The sequence below is a fragment of the Sebastes umbrosus genome, unplaced genomic scaffold (genome assembly GCF_015220745.1).
Source record: "Sebastes umbrosus isolate fSebUmb1 unplaced genomic scaffold, fSebUmb1.pri S37, whole genome shotgun sequence".
Lineage (NCBI taxonomy): Eukaryota > Metazoa > Chordata > Actinopteri > Perciformes > Sebastidae > Sebastes > Sebastes umbrosus.
Window position 1 is genome coordinate 22856 of NW_023618442.1, and position 19398 is coordinate 42253.

General features: G+C 42.2%; 1 protein-coding gene across 2 annotated transcripts; it reads left to right on the forward strand.

Annotated features, from left to right (window-relative positions):
• Window positions 1-466: 466 nt before the first annotated feature.
• On the forward strand, window positions 467-19257 carry LOC119484210 (rho GTPase-activating protein 15-like). Of its 2 annotated transcripts, none has more exons than XM_037762897.1 (10): window positions 467-621; window positions 4686-4857; window positions 4935-5012; window positions 8802-8945; window positions 9928-10017; window positions 12150-12248; window positions 12474-12597; window positions 16346-16480; window positions 18662-18760; window positions 18961-19257. In XM_037762897.1, exons 1-10 carry the CDS (start codon window positions 608-610, stop codon window positions 19167-19169), a joined length of 1164 nt encoding a protein of 387 aa, XP_037618825.1. In that variant the 5' UTR covers window positions 467-607; the 3' UTR covers window positions 19170-19257. The 2 variants fall into 2 exon arrangements, with proteins under 2 accessions (XP_037618825.1, XP_037618826.1); XM_037762898.1 differs by lacking the exon at window positions 467-621 and adding an exon at window positions 628-770.
• Window positions 19258-19398: the final 141 nt, after the last annotated feature.

The following is a 19398-nucleotide window of genomic DNA, read 5'->3' on the forward strand; positions in this document are numbered from 1 at the left end:
TAAAAACTGCGGCCACCTCGATCTCGGGAGTTTATCGTTGCCCACGTGGTCATGACGTCAGAGCGAGTCGGCATCAAGTCGGACACAAATCTAAGGCTAACGTAGGCTAACGTAGGCTAACGTAGGCTAACGTAGGCTAACGTTATCAGTGTCCAGCAGCCTATGGATGATCCATCAGCAGCTGGCCAACAAGCTGATAGGTGAGCGCTGCTGACCCCGCCGATCCCCGGCGTGCCCAGAAGGTGAGCGCTGCTGAAGAGTTGGTGACGTTTCTCTGTGGGTTCAGAACCAGCAGTGACGCACAAACATTACACAAAAAGGTCTGCTTTAATGTTACTGTGAATTATCTAGAAACTAATATGAACTGGCACTCAGAGTGTAAATAAAAGGAAGTTGCTTCATCTCTCTGACTGACAGAAGTGACAAACTGCTCACGTCTGGTCTCTTGAGAACGAGTTGAGATATTTGTTCCTCAGGAAATGAGGTTGCAGCAGTCGTAGTGTGAGAGACGGGCGGTTTGAAGAAACCACGTGATGAATCATACTTCCTGAAACAGTCGGGTCTCGACCCTCCGTGTCTCTTCCTTTCTAATCAGTGAAACACAGAGATGGCGAGTACGAGGTAAGATCACATTAAATGATCTGTCTTCTGACTTCATGGTTTGGTTTAGTTAGCGTTGCGTACATCATTACTGGCTAACACTCGGTCAGTTGGATTTACTCGTCTGTACATCGACACTCACTAATGTGTGAGGGATGAAATACAAACAGGTTGAACTTTTCTTAATTCTTTTCACTTGTGTACTTTTTAGACAAATGTCAAAAGTCAAAGTTGAACCTCCATCCTCCTTGTAGAGAGAACAACTTGACAGTTTACATTCTGTTGTTCACATCATGTGAGAAAATGATAATAAGACTTCATGTAGGACTGACGTTGCAGCTTCCGTGTGGAGGGTTGCAGTTTGTTTCCTGTTGCTGAAGCTTTAGTCGTCATCGCATTCGTTCAAGAGGGTTTTAGATGACAGCAGCTGATCTATGGTCATTTAATAAAAAGGTCTAAAGCAACAGAGCTAAGACGTTATAATGTTATTATTGTTATTATTATTATTATTATTAATGTCACAGTGATGCATCAAATATCTGCTGAAAGTCTGATCGTTGTTTTTCAGATTACAGTTTAAAGTTGACATCATGCTGCTTTTATACTAATAATTCTTGATGAAAGAAAAGACATCCGATAAGAAATATATACACTTCGATCTCTGCCGTATTTCACTTCATTCTGAGCTTTCGATCTGTCAGACCTTCATCAGAGCGTACATGATATATATATATATATATATATATATATATATATAACCAATCCCATACTAATCATTGGCAGTATGCAGAACTCCTGTGCACACCCTGGTGGGAGAAGGGTTAGGGTTAGGGTTAGGGTAGTATGAAGTGCTCCTATGCACACCCTGGTGGTAGACGGGTTAGGGTTAAGGTTAGGGTAGTATGAAGTACTCCTGTGCACACCCTGGTGGGAGAAGGGTTAGGGTTAAGGTTAGGGTTAGGGTTAGGGTAGTATGAAGTACTCCTGTGCACACCCTGGTGGGAGAAGGGTTAGGGTTAGGGTTAGGGTTAGGGTTAGGGTAGTATGAAGTACTCCTGTGCACACCCTGGTGGGAGAAGGGTTAGGGTTAGGGTTAGGGTTAAGGTTAGGGTAGTATGAAGTACTCCTGTGCACACCCTGGTGGGAGAAGGGTTAGGGTTAGGGTTAGGGTTAAGGTTAGGGTAGTATGAAGTACTCCTATGCACACCCTGGTGGGAGAAGGGTTAGGGTTAAGGTTAGGGTTAGGGTTAGGGTTAGGGTTAGGGTTAGGGTAGTATGAAGTACTCCTGTGCACACCCTGGTGGGAGAAGGGTTAGGGTTAGGGTTAGGGTTAGGGTAGTATGAAGTACTCCTATGCACACCCTGGTGGGAGAAGGGTTAGGGTTAGGGTTAGGGTTAAGGTTAGGGTTAGGGTTAGGGTTAGGGTTAGGGTAGTATGAAGTACTCCTGTGCACACCCTGGTGGGAGAAGGGTTAGGGTTAGGGTTAGGGTTAGGGTAGTATGAAGTGCTCCTATGCACACCCTGGTGGGAGAAGGGTTAGGGTTAGGGTTAGGGTTAGGGTTAGGGTAGTATGAAGTACTCCTATGCACACCCTGGTGGGAGAAGCTCCACCTCTTGGGAATTGTAGTTTTAGTACTACTTAACTGTGAGGCATACAAATAGATGAAATATTTGTTTTATAATACAAAATACAAAAATGTGTGGAAGCCAGTGAATATAGGGGAAAAAAAGGGTTATGGTTATGGTATACTATTATACTATACTATTAATTCACATATTCTTTCATAACATCCTGAGTGCAATACTAATAACGTACCCATGACGGCAACAAGGAGCCTTCATTTGAGAGCTTTTACTAGACCTGAGAAGTGTGATGATGCCACATCTGCCCAGATGTCTTCGTATCAGCTACCAATGCGAGCCGGAGCTAAATTCTTCTTCTGGCTTTTTAGTTCTTTCCTTTAAAATGTTTTTTTTTTAAAAACAGATTTGATCATTTCAATGCTGTCTCTGAAACATGTAAATAATACGTTTGTCTCCTGTACATCATTATAACCAGTTATTTGGTGATCTGTCTAGTATATCATTTAAAGGCTATTTTTTATTCCTCTTTGTTTCTTTTTCTTCGTCCTTGTTTATTTCAATCTGTCTGGATGTCTGACTTTGTACCATATATTATCATAAAGTAAAAAAACACAGCATTATAGGATATGCAGGTTTTAACACGTCACCACGTGTAAACACAAACAAACTTCTTATGCTGCATTCACTGTCATCAGTAAATCACACAACTCCCCATGTAAATAGTTACAGACATTCAAACACTATATGACTATATCTAAAAACACTCTTCTTCATTGGTATCATTATTTAGTTCCCTCTCTGTGAAGAGTTAGGGGTTAGGGTTAGAGCAGCCAATCAGCTGCAGTCTGTCTGAATTAATGCTGACCTCTTAACACACATAATACTGGTTCCAGGTCTGGAGAGGAATTAAACAAATGAGTAAAATGTCTTCCCACACAGAGAAACTGGGGCCTTTGGGGGTCCGACTGTAATCTGCCTAACCCTAACCCTCTTAACCTAACCCCCTAACCCAGGGGTCAGCAACCTGCAGCTCCGGAGCCACATCGTCTCTTCAGCTCCTCTCCAGTGGCTCCCCGGGGATTTTTAAAAATGGAAATGAATAACTGTTTTTTTGTTTACATTTTCATTTTTATTTATCATTGTTGTAGGTCTACGGTACGACGGAGTATTAGGGCCACATTGAGGGAAAAAAATAAATCTGAGATTTCGATAATAAAGTCACAACATTACAAGAATAAAGTCATAAGTTTAAGAGAAAAAAAGTAATAATATTATGAGAATAAAGTCATAATATTATAAAGTAGTAATTTTACATGTTATCTTCTTTTTTTCTCGTTAAATTATGACTTTATTTTTGTAATATTACAACTTTTTTTCTCGTTAAATTATGACTTTATTGTGTAAATCTCAGATGTGTTTTCCCTCAATGTGGCCCTAATACTCCGTAGTACATTGTCTCTTTGGCCCTCACTGCATTAGAGTTATATACTATATACTTAGACTATAAACTGTGCTACCTTCATCACAATGATCACATGTTTTGCGGCTCCAGACAGATTATATATATATTTTTTTGCCTAAAATGGCTCTTTTGATAGTAAAGGTTGCCGACCCCTGCCCTAACCCTAGCACAAACTTTATTACGTTGGAGTTTGTGTCTTTTGATACCTCTGGTCTCTGAGCTTTTCCTTGTTGTCGACTGACTGAAGAACAAATGTTGTGTAACCACAGTGAAGCAATCAGAGCCACAAACAGGAACCCAAACAGGAAAAAGTCCTCAGTGTTGTCTGGATCCAACTTCAACTGAACGTTCAGCCGTTGAACAAAGATATGACCAACTAGAAAGGTGCAGATCTGCGCCAGGTGTGCACTGCTGTAATGTTTGATTGAATGTAGGAATACAACCCACAACTGGCTAACCCCGTCTACACCGCACATATATCAAACCTTAACCCTAACCCTTTCACTCGTACGTCACTCACCAGATGCACTCTCATTTTAATCTATGCAGATGACTCAGCTCCGTGTCACGGGCAGAACCACCATTTGAAGTATTTCTTTATTTTATATATATATATATATATATATATATAAAATTTAGGCTTCAAGTCTATTAAAGACTAATATATCATATTAATAGAACTCATTCTGATTGTGAATGTGAGAAAGTGAACATGTGCTTCGCTGCTTACAGCTACATGTATATAAAGAGTGCTGAGTGAGTCTGTAACGTTGAAGGTTTTAATGTTTCCATCCCTGGCAGTTAGGCTAGTAATACGTATATCAGAGTAGTAGTATCAGAAGTAGTAATATGAAATGCAGACTTGGTGCATAACTAGAAACCAAACTCCCAGTAGAAAAGATTTGTTATTGGATTTTTAAAGCTCTAAATTGATGAAGAACAGATGAGTGAAGAGTCTGTGAACACACTGGGAAATGAATCAAGAGCAACACTATGTGATTAGTTCACATTGACCTCTTTTCATTTGTTCGTCCACAGAATCACGAACCTGCAGAGCGCCGTGAAGCAGCCGCCGCTGATTCATCCTCCGCAGCGCAGCACGCCGTCGGGAGCCGTGCAGATGCGCATTAAGAGCTCCCAGAGCTCCGGAGACCGCCTGAGTCAGTCCAAGTCCATGGTGCTGCAGGAGTCGGACCTTCCTCAGAAACCTGTAAGTAGACCACCACCAACGACTTCAGACTGACGGTGGCAGCACTTTACTTTTCAACTTGTTTCCTTCTGTTTTAGATCTCTCGGCATCGCAGGAATCAGTCTCAGCACAACGTCTTTGTTGCAGGAGGAGGAGCTGCCAACTTTGAACCGCTGGTGAGTTCTAAAAAGGATTTGTACAGGAGAGTGTCAGGGTTAGGGCCAGATGTGGAGAGGGTTGGGGTTAGGGCCAGATGTGGAGAGGGTTAGGGTTAGATGTGGAGAGGGTTAGGGTTAGAGCCAGATGTGGAGAGGGTAAGGGTTAGAGCCAGATGTGGAGAGTGTCAGGGTTAGAGCCAGATGTGGAGAGTGTCAGGGTTAGGGCCAGATGTGGAGAGGGTTAGGGTTAGGGCCAGATGTGGAGAGGGTTAGGGTTAGAGCCAGATGTGGAGAGGGTAAGGGTTAGGGTTAGATGTGGAGAGGGCTAGGGTTAGAGCCAGATGTGGAAAGTGTCAGGGTTAGAGCCAGATGTGGAGAGTGTTAGGGTTAGATGTGGAGAGGGTTAGGGTTAGAGCCAAATGTGGAGAGGGTAAGGGTTAGAGCCAGATGTGGAGAGTGTCAGGGTTAGAGCCAGATGTGGAGAGTGTCAGGGTTAGGGTTAGATGTGGAGAGGGTTAGGGTTAGAGCCAGATGTGGAGAGGGTAAGGGTTAGAGCCAGATGTGGAGAGTGTCAGGGTTAGGGTTAGATGTGGAGAGGGTTAGGGTTAGAGCCAGATGTGGAGAGGGTAAGGGTTAGGGTTAGATGTGGAGAGGGTAAGGGTTAGGGTTAGATGTGGAGAGGGTAAGGGTTAGGGTTAGATGTGGAGAGGGCTTAGGGTTAGAGCCAGATGTGGAGAGTGTTAGGGTTAGATGTGGTGAGGGTTAGGGTTAGAGCCAGATGTGGAGAGGGTAAGGGTTAGAGCCAGATGTGGAGAGTGTCAGGGTTAGAGCCAGATGTGGAGAGTGTCAGGGTTAGGGTTAGATGTGGAGAGGGTTAGGGTTAGAGCCAGATGTGGAGTGGGTAAGGGTTAGAGCCAGATGTGGAGAGTGTCAGGGTTAGAGCCAGATGTGGAGAGTGTCAGGGTTAGGGTTAGATGTGGAGAGGGTTAGGGTTAGAGCCAGATGTGGAGAGGGTAAGGGTTAGGGTTAGATGTGGAGAGGGTAAGGGTTAGGGTTAGATGTGGAGAGGGTAAGGGTTAGGGTTAGATGTGGAGAGGGCTTAGGGTTAGAGCCAGATGTGGAGAGTGTTAGGGTTAGATGTGGTGAGGGTTAGGGTTAGAGCCAGATGTGGAGAGGGTAAGGGTTAGAGCCAGATGTGGAGAGTGTCAGGGTTAGAGCCAGATGTGGAGAGTGTCAGGGTTAGGGTTAGATGTGGAGAGGGTTAGGGTTAGAGCCAGATGTGGAGTGGGTAAGGGTTAGGGTTAGATGTGGAGAGGGTAAGGGTTAGGGTTAGATGTGGAGAGGGTAAGGGTTAGAGCCAGATGTGGAGAGGGTAAGGGTTAGAGCCAGATGTGGAGAGGGTAAGGGTTAGAGCCAGATGTGGAGAGTGTCAGGGTTAGATGTGGAGAGTGTTAGGGTTAGATGTGGAGAGGGTTAGGGTTAGAGCCAGATGTGGAGAGGGTAAGGGTTAGGGTTAGATGTGGAGAGGGCTAGGGTTAGAGCCAGATGTGGAGACGGTAAGGGTTAGAGCCAGATGTGGAGAGTGTCAGGGTTAGAGCCAGATGTGGAGAGTGTTAGGGTTAGATGTGGAGAGGGTTAGGGTTAGAGCCAGATGTGGAGAGGGTAAAGGTTAGAGCCAGATGTGGAGAGTGTCAGGGTTAGAGCCAGATGTGGAGAGGGTAAAGGTTAGAGCCAGATGTGGAGAGTGTCAGGGTTAGAGCCAGATGTGGAGAGTGTCAGGGTTAGGGTTAGATGTGGAGAGGGTTAGGGTTAGAGCCAGATGTGGAGAGGGTAAGGGTTAGAGCCAGATGTGGAGAGTGTCAGGGTTAGAGCCAGATGTGGAGAGTGTCAGGGTTAGGGCCAGATGTGGAGAGGGTAAGGGTTAGGGCCAGATGTGGAGAGGGCTAGGGTTAGAGCCAGATGTGGAGAGTGTTAGGGTTAGATGTGGAGAGGGTTAGGGTTAGAGCCAGATGTGGAGAGGGTAAGGGTTAGAGCCAGATGTGGAGAGTGTCAGGGTTAGAGCCAGATGTGGAGAGGGTTAGGGTTAGGGCCAGATGTGGAGAGGGTAAGGGTTAGAGCCAGATGTGGAGAGGGTCAGGGTTAGAGCCAGATGTGGAGAGGGTTAGGGTTAGGGCCAGATGTGGAGAGGGCTAGGGTTAGAGCCAGATGTGGAGAGGGTAAGGGTTAGGGTTAGATGTGGAGAGGGTAAGGGTTAGGGTTAGATGTGGAGAGGGTAAGGATTAGAGCCAGATGTGGAGAGTGTCAGGGTTAGAGCCAGATGTGGAGAGTGTTAGGGTTAGATGTGGAGAGGGTTAGGGTTAGAGCCAGATGTGGAGAGGGTAAGGGTTAGGGTTAGATGTGGAGAGGGTAAGGGTTAGGTTTAGATGTGGAGAGGGCTAGGGTTAGAGCCAGATGTGGAGAGGGTAAGGGTTAGAGCCAGATGTGGAGCGTGTCAGGGTTAGAGCCAGATGTGGAGAGTGTCAGGGTTAGATGTGGAGAGGGTTAGGGTTAGAGCCAGATGTGGAGAGGGTAAGGGTTAGAGCCAGATGTGGAGAGTGTCAGGGTTAGAGCCAGATGTGGAGAGTGTCAGGGTTAGGGTTAGATGTGGAGAGGGTTAGAGTTAGAGCCAGATGTGGAGAGGGTAAGGGTTAGAGCCAGATGTGGAGAGTGTCAGGGTTAGAGCCAGATGTGGAGAGTGTCAGGGTTAGGGCCAGATGTGGAGAGGGTTAGGGTTAGGGCCAGATGTGGAGAGGGTTAGGGTTAGGGCCAGATGTGGAGAGGGTAAGGGTTAGAGCCAGATGTGGAGAGTGTCAGGGTTAGAGCCAGATGTGGAGAGTGTCAGGGTTAGGGTTAGATGTGGAGAGGGTTAGGGTTAGAGCCAGATGTGGAGAGGGTTAGGGTTAGAGCCAGATGTGGAGAGTGTCAGGGTTAGAGCCAGATGTGGAGAGGATTAGGGTTAGGGCCAGATGTGGAGAGGGTTAGGGTTAGAGCCAGATGTGGAGAGGGTTAGGGTTAGAGCCAGATGTGGAGAGTGTCAGGGTTAGAGCCAGATGTGGAGAGGGTTAGGGTTAGGGCCAGATGTGGAGAGGGTAAGGGTTAGAGCCAGATGTGGAGAGTGTTAGGGTTAGATGTGGAGAGGGTTAGGGTTAGAGCCAGATGTGGAGAGGGTAAGGGTTAGAGCCAGATGTGGAGAGTGTCAGGGTTAGAGCCAGATGTGGAGAGTGTCAGGGTTAGGGTTAGATGTGGAGAGGGTTAGGGTTAGAGCCAGATGTGGAGAGGGTAAGGGTTAGAGCCAGATGTGGAGTGTCAGGGTTAGAGCCAGATGTGGAGAGTGTCAGGGTTAGGGCCAGATGTGGAGAGGGTTAGGGTTAGGGCCAGATGTGGAGAGGTTTAGGGTTAGGGCCAGATGTGGAGAGGGTTAGGGTTAGAGTTCACAGACTTTATTCCTACCTGATTCCAAAAGAAATCAACTTTTTTCAAAAGGTTTTGAGAATGAAAATGAAAATTGATTTAATAAACTTGTGGAACAGGTTTTATATTTATTTTGTCCTGTTACAGCGTCCCATCACAGATTGAATCTAAACATCCTCCTCCAGAACCAAACCATCTTCTGCCTCCTCTGCATTCTTTATGTCATTATTCAATTATCATTTATGATGATGGAAATGTAAACAGACTTTCTATAGCTCCTTTCTAGTCTTTTGAATAATTAAAACCACATTCAACCATACTTTTTATTGATGTTCTTAAACGAGCGAGTTTGTTCAGGTGGAGCTGAAAGGTGAACACCTCAACATGGCTAAAATCTCAGAGAGCGGTAAGAAGCAAAGGAAGAACTGGACCTTGATGTGGAGCGTACTGACCTCAGACCGACTGCTGTTCTATAAAGAGAAACAACAAGAAACTAGCCTGGTAAATAGAAATACTTTATCTCTACTTTAGATCTTCTTTATCTCATCTTTATCTCTGTTTTATGAAATGAGACAACACAAGGCTGGTTACCACAATGAGCATCTGAGGAGATCAGACAGTCATAGTCAAACATAGACTCCAGAGGCCTTAATGTTACAACCGCACAATGTTATTCAGAAGTTTAAAGCCCATGGTCACTGGAACAGGATGATTGTAGCGAAGGATTGTTCGAATGGTGGAGAAAGTACAGATTAAAGCTGACCTTCAGACAAACAAGGAACAACCGTCCTAACTCCCACCGTCCTTCGCCAACTCAATGAAACAGGGTTGTATGGTAGGAGACACAGGAGGACCCCACTGCTGAGAGACAGACACAAGTAAGCCCAGCTGGACTTTACCAACACATAACAACAACAAGCCAAAATCCTTCTGGGACAATGTCCTGTGGACAGATGAGACCAAATTAGAGCTTTCTGGTTTCTTGCATAAACTCTATGTTTACAAAAAAAGAGAAAACCAACAGTGAAACATGGAGGAGGCTCACTGATGATCTCAGGTTGCTTTGGTTCCTCTGGTACTGACCTAACCCTAACCCTCTGGTACTGACCTAACCCTAACCCTCTGGTACTGACCTAACCCTAACCCTCTGGTACTGAGGTCCTTGAATCTGTGCGTGGCATCATGAAATCAGGAGATTACCAAAATATTTTGGAGCGTAATGTTCCACCCTGTGTCACAAAGCTGTGTCTCCGTTAAAAGTCACTAGTCCTCCAGCAGGACAATGACCCAAAACAAACATTAAACATGCTGGACTGTTGTATAGTGGCCAGCAATGAGTCCACACATGAATCCCATTGAATATCCGTAGAAAAGATCTGACAGAGCTAGTTCTTAGAGAGGTGTAGGAATCTCACCGACGTCTGAAGGAAGCAGTTATTCTATATTTCACCTCTGAACTTATGTCCACCTTCTCTGTGTTCAGAAACCAGGAGGTAAGACAGACGTGGTTCAGCTATGTGGAGCAGTTATTGAATGGACAACAGAGAAGTCCAGCAGGAAAAATGTTTTCCAGGTAACAAACAAGTACACACACTTCACACACACTTCACACACACTTCACACACACTTCCACACACTTCACACACACTTCACACACACTTCCACATACTTCACACACACTTCACACACACTTTACAAACACTTCACACACACTTTACAAACACTTCACACACACTTCCACACACTTCACACACACTTTACAAACACTTCACACACACTTCCACACACTTCACACACACTTTACAAACACTTCACACACACTTCCACACACTTCACACACACTTCCACACACTTCACACACACTTCCACACACTTCACACACACTTCACACACACTTCCACATACTTCACACACTTCACACACACTTTACAAACACTTCACACACACTTTACAAACACTTCACACACACTTCCACACACTTCACACACACTTTACAAACACTTCACACACACTTCCACACACTTCACACACACTTTACAAACACTTCACACACACTTCCACACACTTCACACACACTTCCACACACTTCACACACACTTGCACACACTTCACACACACTTTACAAACACTTCACACACACTTCCACACACTTCACACACACTTTACAAACACTTCTCACACTTCACACACACTTCCACACACTTCACACACACTTCCACACACTTCACACACACTTCACACACACTTCAAACTGCCATACATGTTTCTACACTGAAGCTGCTGTTTGTCTTACAGTTTTTCTCGATTGTTTACACACATTTTCTGAAAGCATGCCTCATACTCTCAGAACTCTACACACAAATCAAAAAACACACACACAATGGGCAAAACCCCTCAATTCTCCTGCAAAATGAAACTTTACATTCAAATCAATGTTATTTCTTCTCAAAATGGTATTTTGTTTTCAAATGACACACACACACCATCATATGAATAGACATTTATAAGAACCAGTTGAACACTGATGTGCTCAATGTAAAACACTATGATGAATGAAAACACTTCTTCTCCATTCATCATGATGACTTAGGCCTTTTTTTTGTTCAGTGTTACACTTACTACAGACAGTACATACATAAGTGTGTTGTAAAATATTTTAGAATATTGTTTTTATACTCAGAACACACATATACACGGTAACAAATATATTTTATTTTCCCCACAAAAACAATGTACACAGTGTACATCCCAACCAACACAAAGTTGCACATACAGTGGAAAAAAAAAAAACTATGCTGCATCCTCTCTTCTGTTTCGGTCTGGCCACAGCACCTCATCCACATCACAAGCAATGTTTGCCCTGGCCAAGCAGCGGGGGAAATATCGCTTAGCATGTCAAATCCAGCCATCAAAAGCATCAACTGATTGCTAATTGTAACACTGTGTGACAGGTGTTTGCCCATGTGATGAGTCAGTGTGCATAGTAGGGCAATTGACTTTAGAATTTTGAATGACAGTGTGTTCCTTGTGAAAACGAGATTTTCTTCATGAAAATTGTGCCAAATGCAGAGAATTGTGTGTAGTGTTTTGAAAAAAGTGTGTTTTAGAACTGCAATTTGAGTGTAAAGCAGGAATTGTGTTTGTAATTTAGCAAAATTGGTTCAGGGGGTTGGTGCATGAGTTACATGTTGTGGTCATTGTGTGTCAAGTACCAGTATTTGTGTGTAAACAATTGAGAAAAACTGTAAACTTGGATGAGTCCTGTTTCTCTCCCATGTTATGTGTCCTTATATCTGCTATACTATATATGTATAGCAGATATAAGACACATAACATATATATATATATATATATATATATATATATACTGTATCTGCACTATAGAAACAGAAACACAAAGTCTGACTCTCTTCTTTATTTGGATCTCTATAAGCCTCAAAGGCCCCATCCTTAAATAAAGGATTTATATAATAGAATAATAGAATCTCCATTGAACCTGACAGAAAGGATTTAGAGTTGCCTATCGGCTGACATGTTCACTTTGAACAGGAAGATCCAGTTTACAGATGGAAGTGAATGATTTTCTCACTGACTGGCAGAAACTGGGAGTAATTATTTATTTATTATTTGTATTCCTATTTCTCTTTTTGTTCATTTAAATGTATATATTTTGACCTGTTACAAACACGTTTTCCTCTTTTCCAGATCACAACAAACACAGGAAGTGAGTACCTCCTTCAGGCCGACAGTTACTCCACCGCCAGTAAATGGTACGACGCCATCAGAAGGGCTGTTGACTCTTCAGTAAGAACTCACCACCTTATAATATACTTATACGACCTTAAACTGGCTATTGCTTTCAATATATGTGTCTTAATTGTTTACAAAATGTCCATCCCAGTTTCTCAGAGTCCAAAACCCAAAGATGTTCAGTTTACTGTGATCTGAAAACCCCTAACCTGATCCTCTTCAGATTATTAATGAAATAAAAGCCTTCCTGGGATTGGTTCTAACTCTTTTTCTTTTCAGACTAAACTTCCTCTGCAGAGATCAAACAGCACAGAATACCTGCCCAGACACTGCTCCCTACCTGGATACGGCTCCGCCTCCCCCAACGCCAAGCAACGCAACCCGGTCAACAGACGCTCCCTCAGTGAGTAACTCACCAAACCCGCTATTACTAGATATTATTAATCAGCTGCTTGCAGTCCTTTAAACTGGATATGATCAAACGTACTGAAAAACACACAGAGCCTCGCTTGAAGTCCCGCCTTTTCTTCTGTAACATGGTGATGTCACCAAGTAACACATTTGAATAATACCTGCCTAGCGGCTCGTTTGGCTCGCCCTCAAACAAAGCTAGTTAGAGCAGAGCTGGAGCGGAGTCCGAAGAGTTCGGTTCGGTTGACCAATCACAACAGTGGGCCAGCTGACTAAACATAGCAGACTGAACTCAAACAGAGTGCTTCAGACAGACGGTGAAAATAGATGCTGCAGCACAGTCGGTATGAGAAAACTAATAATAATAGCATGTAAACAGGTTGTAGCAGAAACCCAAAATGAAACTATGAACCTGAAAATGAGCTTAATAGCTCCTAACTGTTAACAACTCAGCTCCTCTTTAACACCTCAGCTCCTAACTGTTAACAACTCAGCTCCTCTTTAACACCTCAGCTCCTAACTGTTAACAATTCAGCTCCTAACTGTTAACAACTCAGCTCCTCTTTAACACCTCAGCTCCTAACTGTTAACAACTCAGCTCCTCTTTAACACCTCAGCTCCTCTTTAACACCTCAGCTCCTAACTGTTAACACCTCAGCTCCTAACTGTTAACAACTCAGCTCCTAACTGTTAACACCTCAGCTCCTAACTGTTAACAACTCAGCTCCTCTTTAACACCTCAGCTCCTAACTGTTAACAACTCAGCTCCTCTTTAACACCTCAGCTCCTAACTGTTAACAACTCAGCTCCTAACTGTTAACAACTCAGCTCCTCTTTAACACCTCAGCTCCTAACTGTTAACAACTCAGCTCCTCTTTAACACCTCAGCTCCTAACTGTTAACAACTCAGCTCCTAACCGTTAACAACTCAGCTCCTAACTGTTAACACCTCAGCTCCTCACTGTTAACACCTCAGCTCCTAACTGTTAACAACTCAGCTCCTAACTGTTAACAATTCAGTTCCTAACTGTTAACAACTCAGTTCCTAACTGTTAACAACTCAGCTCCTAACTGTTAACAACTCAGCTCCTCTTTAACACCTCAGCTCCTAACTGTTAACAACTCAGCTCCTCTTTAACACCTCAGCTCCTAACTGTTAACAACTCAGCTCCTAACCGTTAACAACTCAGCTCCTAACTGTTAACACCTCAGCTCCTCGCTGTTAACACCTCAGCTCCTAACTGTTAACAACTCAGCTCCTAACTGTTAACAATTCAGTTCCTAACTGTTAACAACTCAGTTCCTAACTGTTAACAACTCAGCTCCTAACTGTTAACAACTCAGCTCCTAACTGTTAACAACTCAGTTCCTAACTGTTAGCAACTCAGCTCCTAACTGTTAACAACTCAGTTCCTAACTGTTAACAACTCAGTTCCTAACTGTTAACACCTCAGCTCCTCTTTAACACCTCAGCTCCTAACTGTTAACAACTCAGCTCCTAACTGTTAACAACTCAGCTCCTCTTTAACACCTCAGCTCCTAACTGTTAACAACTCAGCTCCTCTTTAACACCTCAGCTCCTAACTGTTAACAACTCAGCTCCTAACTGTTAACACCTCAGCTCCTAACTGTTAACAACTCAGCTCCTAACTGTTAACACCTCAGCTCCTCTTTAACACCTCAGCTCCTAACTGTTAACAACTCAGCTCCTCTTTAACACCTCAGCTCCTAACTGTTAACAACTCAGCTCCTAACTGTTAACACCTCAGCTCCTAACTGTTAACAACTCAGCTCCTAACTGTTAACAACTCAGCTCCTCTTTAACACCTCAGCTCCTAACTGTTAACAACTCAGCTCCTCTTTAACACCTCAGCTCCTAACTGTTAACAACTCAGCTCCTAACTGTTAACAACTCAGCTCCTAACTGTTAACAGCTCAGTTCCTAACTGTTAAAAATTCAGCTCCTACCTGTTAACAACTCAGCTCCTAACTGTTAACAACTCAGTTCCTAACTGTTAACAACTCAGCTCCTCTTTAACACCTCAGCTCCTAACTGTTAACAACTCAGCTCCTAACTGTTAACAACTCAGCTCCTCTTTAACACCTCAGCTCCTAACTGTTAACAACTCAGCTCCTAACTGTTAACACCTCAGCTCCTAACTGTTAACAACTCAGCTCCTAACTGTTAACACCTCAGCTCCTAACTGTTAACAACTCAGCTCCTAACTGTTAACAACTCAGCTCCTAACTGTTAACACCTCAGCTCCTAACTGTTAACAACTCAGCTCCTCTTTAACACCTCAGCTCGTAACTGTTAACAACTCAGCTCCTAACTGTTAACAACTCAGTTCCTAAATGTTAACAACTCAGCTACTAACTGTTAACAACTCAGCTCCTAACTGTTAACACCTCAGCTCCTAACTGTTAACAACTCAGCTCCTAACTGTTAACAACTCAGCTCCTCTTTAACACCTCCGCTCCTAACTGTTAACAACTCAGCTCCTCTTTAACACCTCAGCTCCTAACTGTTAACAACTCAGCTCCTAACTGTTAACAACTCAGTTCCTAACTGTTAACAACTCAGCTCCTAACTGTTAACACCTCAGCTCCTAACTGTTAACAACTCAGCTCCTCTTTAACACCTCAGCTCCTAACTGTTAACAACTCAGCTCCTAACTGTTAACAACTCAGCTCCTCTTTAACACCTCAGCTCCTAACTGTTAACAACTCAGCTCCTAACTGTTAACAACTCAGCTCCTCTTTAACACCTGAGCTCCTAACTGTTAACAACTCAGCTCCTAACTGTTAACAACTCAGCTCCTAACTGTTAACATCTCAGTTCCTAACTGTTAACAACTCAGCTCCTCTTTAACACCTCAGCTCCTAACTGTTAACAACAACCCTGTTTAGTTTCAATCTCACAAACTGTTGTTTTCAGACGCAGCAGGCAGCTACCTTCACAATAAAGATTCTAAAAAACCTATTGTACACTACCTGGTCAGGTACTCTGTATACTACCTGGTCAGGTACTCCGTATACTACCTGGTCAGGTACTCTGTACACTACCTGGTCAGGTACTCTGTATACAACCTGGTCAGGCACTCCGTATACTACCTGGTCAGGTACTCTGTACATTACCTGGTCAGGTACTCTGTACACTACCTGGTCAGGTACTCTGTTCACTACCTGGTCAGGTACTCCGTATACTACCTGGTCAGGTACTCTGTACACTACCTGGTCAGGTACTCTGTACACTACCTGGTCAGGTACTCCGTATACTACCTGGTCAGGTACTCTGTACACTACCTGGTCAGGTACTCTGTTCACTACCTGCTCAGGTACAATGTTCACTACCTGCTCAGGTACTCTGTTCACTACCTGCTCAGGTACTCTGTTCACTAACTGTTAACAACTCAGCTCCTAACTGTTAACAACTCAGCTCCTAACTGTTAACAACTCAGTTCCTAACTGTTAACACCTCAGCTCCTAACTGTTAACAACTCAGTTCCTAACTGTTAACAACTCAGTTCCTAACTGTTAACACCTCAGCTCCTAACTGTTAACAACTCAGCTCCTAACTGTTAACAATTCAGTTCCTAACTGTTAACAACTCAGTTCCTAACTGTTAACACCTCAGCTCCTAACTGTTAACAACTCAGTTCCTAACTGTTAACAACTCAGTTCCTAACTGTTAACACCTCAGCTCCTAACTGTTAGTTAATGTTCATGTTTTTCTGCAGGTATGTTCAGCAGCTCCAAGCTGAAACACAGCACCTCCGACAGCGCCGACAAGAATGGAGTGAAGAACAGACTGAAGAAGTTCATTACCAGACGTCCATCCATGAAGACTCTGCAGGAGAAAGGCCTCATCAAAGGTTTCCTCTTTTTCTTATATATAAACAGTTTTAAGGATGTTCCCAGCCTCCTCTTCCACTCTGTGTGACAGTATCATATTTATTTTCTGTATCATGTTTTTGCAGCTCTACATTGAACTTCTCGGATGTTTCCATTCAGTGAAAATGTCTTGTTTGATTTTGAAATATTCTATATTAATGTCTGCTGCATCATTTCAGACACATTTCATCAAAACAACACATCCAACTTTGAGATTACTACTAGAGTATAAATAAAGTTTTGGGGGTTTGAATAAAGTTTTCACAACAGATCAGAGAGGTTTTCAGAAGTATAAACTGGTATCTGCATTATCTTGGTTAACAATTAGTCATCAAAACTTTTGTAACATTAGTCATTAAACCTGTTGTAACAATAATGATTAGTCATTAAATATATGACAATAACAATTAGTTATCAAAACTTTTGTAACATTAGTCAATAAGCCTGTTGTAACAATAACAATTAGTCCTTAAATATGTAACAATAATGATTCGTCATTAAATATGTAACAATAACAATTAGTGATAAAAACTTTTGTAACAGTCATTAAATATTTAACAATAACAATTAGTCATTAAACCTGTTGTAACATTAGTCATGAAACCTGTTGTAACAATAACAATTAGTCATGAAACCTGTTGTAACAATAACGATTAGTCATTAAATATGTAACAATAGCGATTAGTCATTAAAACTATTTTAACATTAATCATTAAACCTGTTGTAACAATAACAATTAGTCATTAAATATGTAATAATAACAATTAGTCATTAAATATGTAACAATAACAATTAGTCATTAGCAATTAGTCATTAAATATGTAACAATAACAATTAATTATTAAATATGTAACAATTAGTCATTAAATATGTAACAATAACAATTAGTCCTTAAACCTTTTGCAATATTAACTAGAGGCTATCTTGCGCGGTTCACATCCATCTTCGAACTCAGCCTACATTTTGATCTCAACTACACACCTGTAAAGTTTTCATGACTTTCATGATCTTGCACGGTTGTGACGCTATCGCATTGACAAAAGTTGTCTACAGATAGACAGACAGACATATAAACACCTGGCAAAGTACACAAACCTAACTTTAAAAAAAAAAAAAAAAAAACTCAAAACCTCCTCTGTGGTAGTTTCTGCTACAGTAGGTGTCCACATGGTAGGACCACATTATGCCATGATGACAACATCAAGTTGAAACAAGGTGAAACAAAGTGAAACAAAGTGAAACAAAGTGAAACAAGGTGAAACAAGGTGAAACAAGTTGAAACAAGGTGAAACAAGTTGAAACGAGGTTAAACAAGTTGAAACAAGTTGAAACAAGGTTAAACAAGGTGAAACAAAGTGAAACAAAGTGAAACAAGGTTAAACAAGTTGAAACAAGGTTAAACAAGGTGAAACAAGTTGAAACGAGGTTAAACAAGTTGAAACAAGGTGAAACAAGTTGAAACGAGGTTAAACAAGTTGAAACAAGGTGAAACAAGTTGAAACGAGGTTAAACAAGTTGAAACAAGTTGAAACTAGGTTAAACAAGGTGAAACAAGTTGAAACAAGGTGAAACAAAGTGAAACAAGGTTAAACAAGGTGAAACAAGTTGAAACGAGGTTAAACAAGTTGAAACAAGTTGAAACAAGTTGAACAAGGTTAAACAAGGTGAAACAAGTTGAAACGAGGTTAAACAAGTTGAAACAAGGTGAAACAAGTTGAAAAGAGGTTAAACAAGTTGAAACAAAGTGAAACAAGTTGAAACGAGGTTAAACAAGTTGAAACAAGTTGAAACAAGTTGAACAAGGTTAAACAAGGTGAAACAAGTTGAAACGAGGTTAAACAAGTTGAAACAAGGTGAAACAAGTTGAAACAAGGTTAAACAAGTTGAAACAAGGTTAAACAAGTTGAAACAAGTTGAAACAAGTTGAAACGAGGTTAAACAAAGTGAAACAAGGTGAAACAAGGTGAAACAAGTTGAAACGAGGTTAAACAAGTTGAAACGAGGTTAAACAAAGTGAAACAAGGTTAAACAAGGTGAAACAAGTTGAAACAAAGTGAAACAAGTTGAAACAAGGTGAAACAAGGTGAAACAAGGTGAAATCTATACCAGTCATATGCTGTCTGTGGTACTGATTGATGTTAATGTTCTAATTTCCATCTCAGATCGGGTTTTCGGCTGCCATCTGTTGACACTCTGTGAACGTGAAGGAACCACAGTGCCGAGGTTCGCTCAGATCTGTTTGGACGCCATTGAGAAGCGAGGTAGGTTGACTAACGGCCGCTGATGAAAGGTAAAACACTTCCTACTAAGTAATACGGTGTTAGGGTTAACCCCCTCCCACTCTTAGTACAGAGCACACCTGCCAGATGAGGGTTAGGGTTAGATCTTCTTTAGATCAGTATTTCTACAGACTGAAGTCCGTTTGGGTTTTGTTTCATCGACTGTGTGTTTATGGTTTCAGGTCTGGAGGTCGACGGGATCTACAGAGTTAGTGGAAATCTGGCCACAGTCCAGAAACTTCGCTTCATCGTCGATCAGGGTCAGTTCAACACAAACTGTCTCCTACAATTATTACATTTAAATTCTATTAATTTACAACAGGACATCTGTTTGAACAGAAACATAACTGCACCAGGATTCTGTTGCATCAACATAATGATGAAATATTGATAATATATCCGTTAATCTAGTTCTCACATCGTACGCTCGTATCAAACAGATCCTATATATAGATATATCTATAGGATCTATATAGATAGATGATGAAGGTTTTTCTAGTCACCACTCTTTGTTCAGTAAAGATGGTTAATTATTGAACTAGTCAAGCATGAGTTAATGTTTTCAACATTTAACCAAAAACACAGTATTTAGTTTTCAGAGTTTTGTAAATTCAAATTTT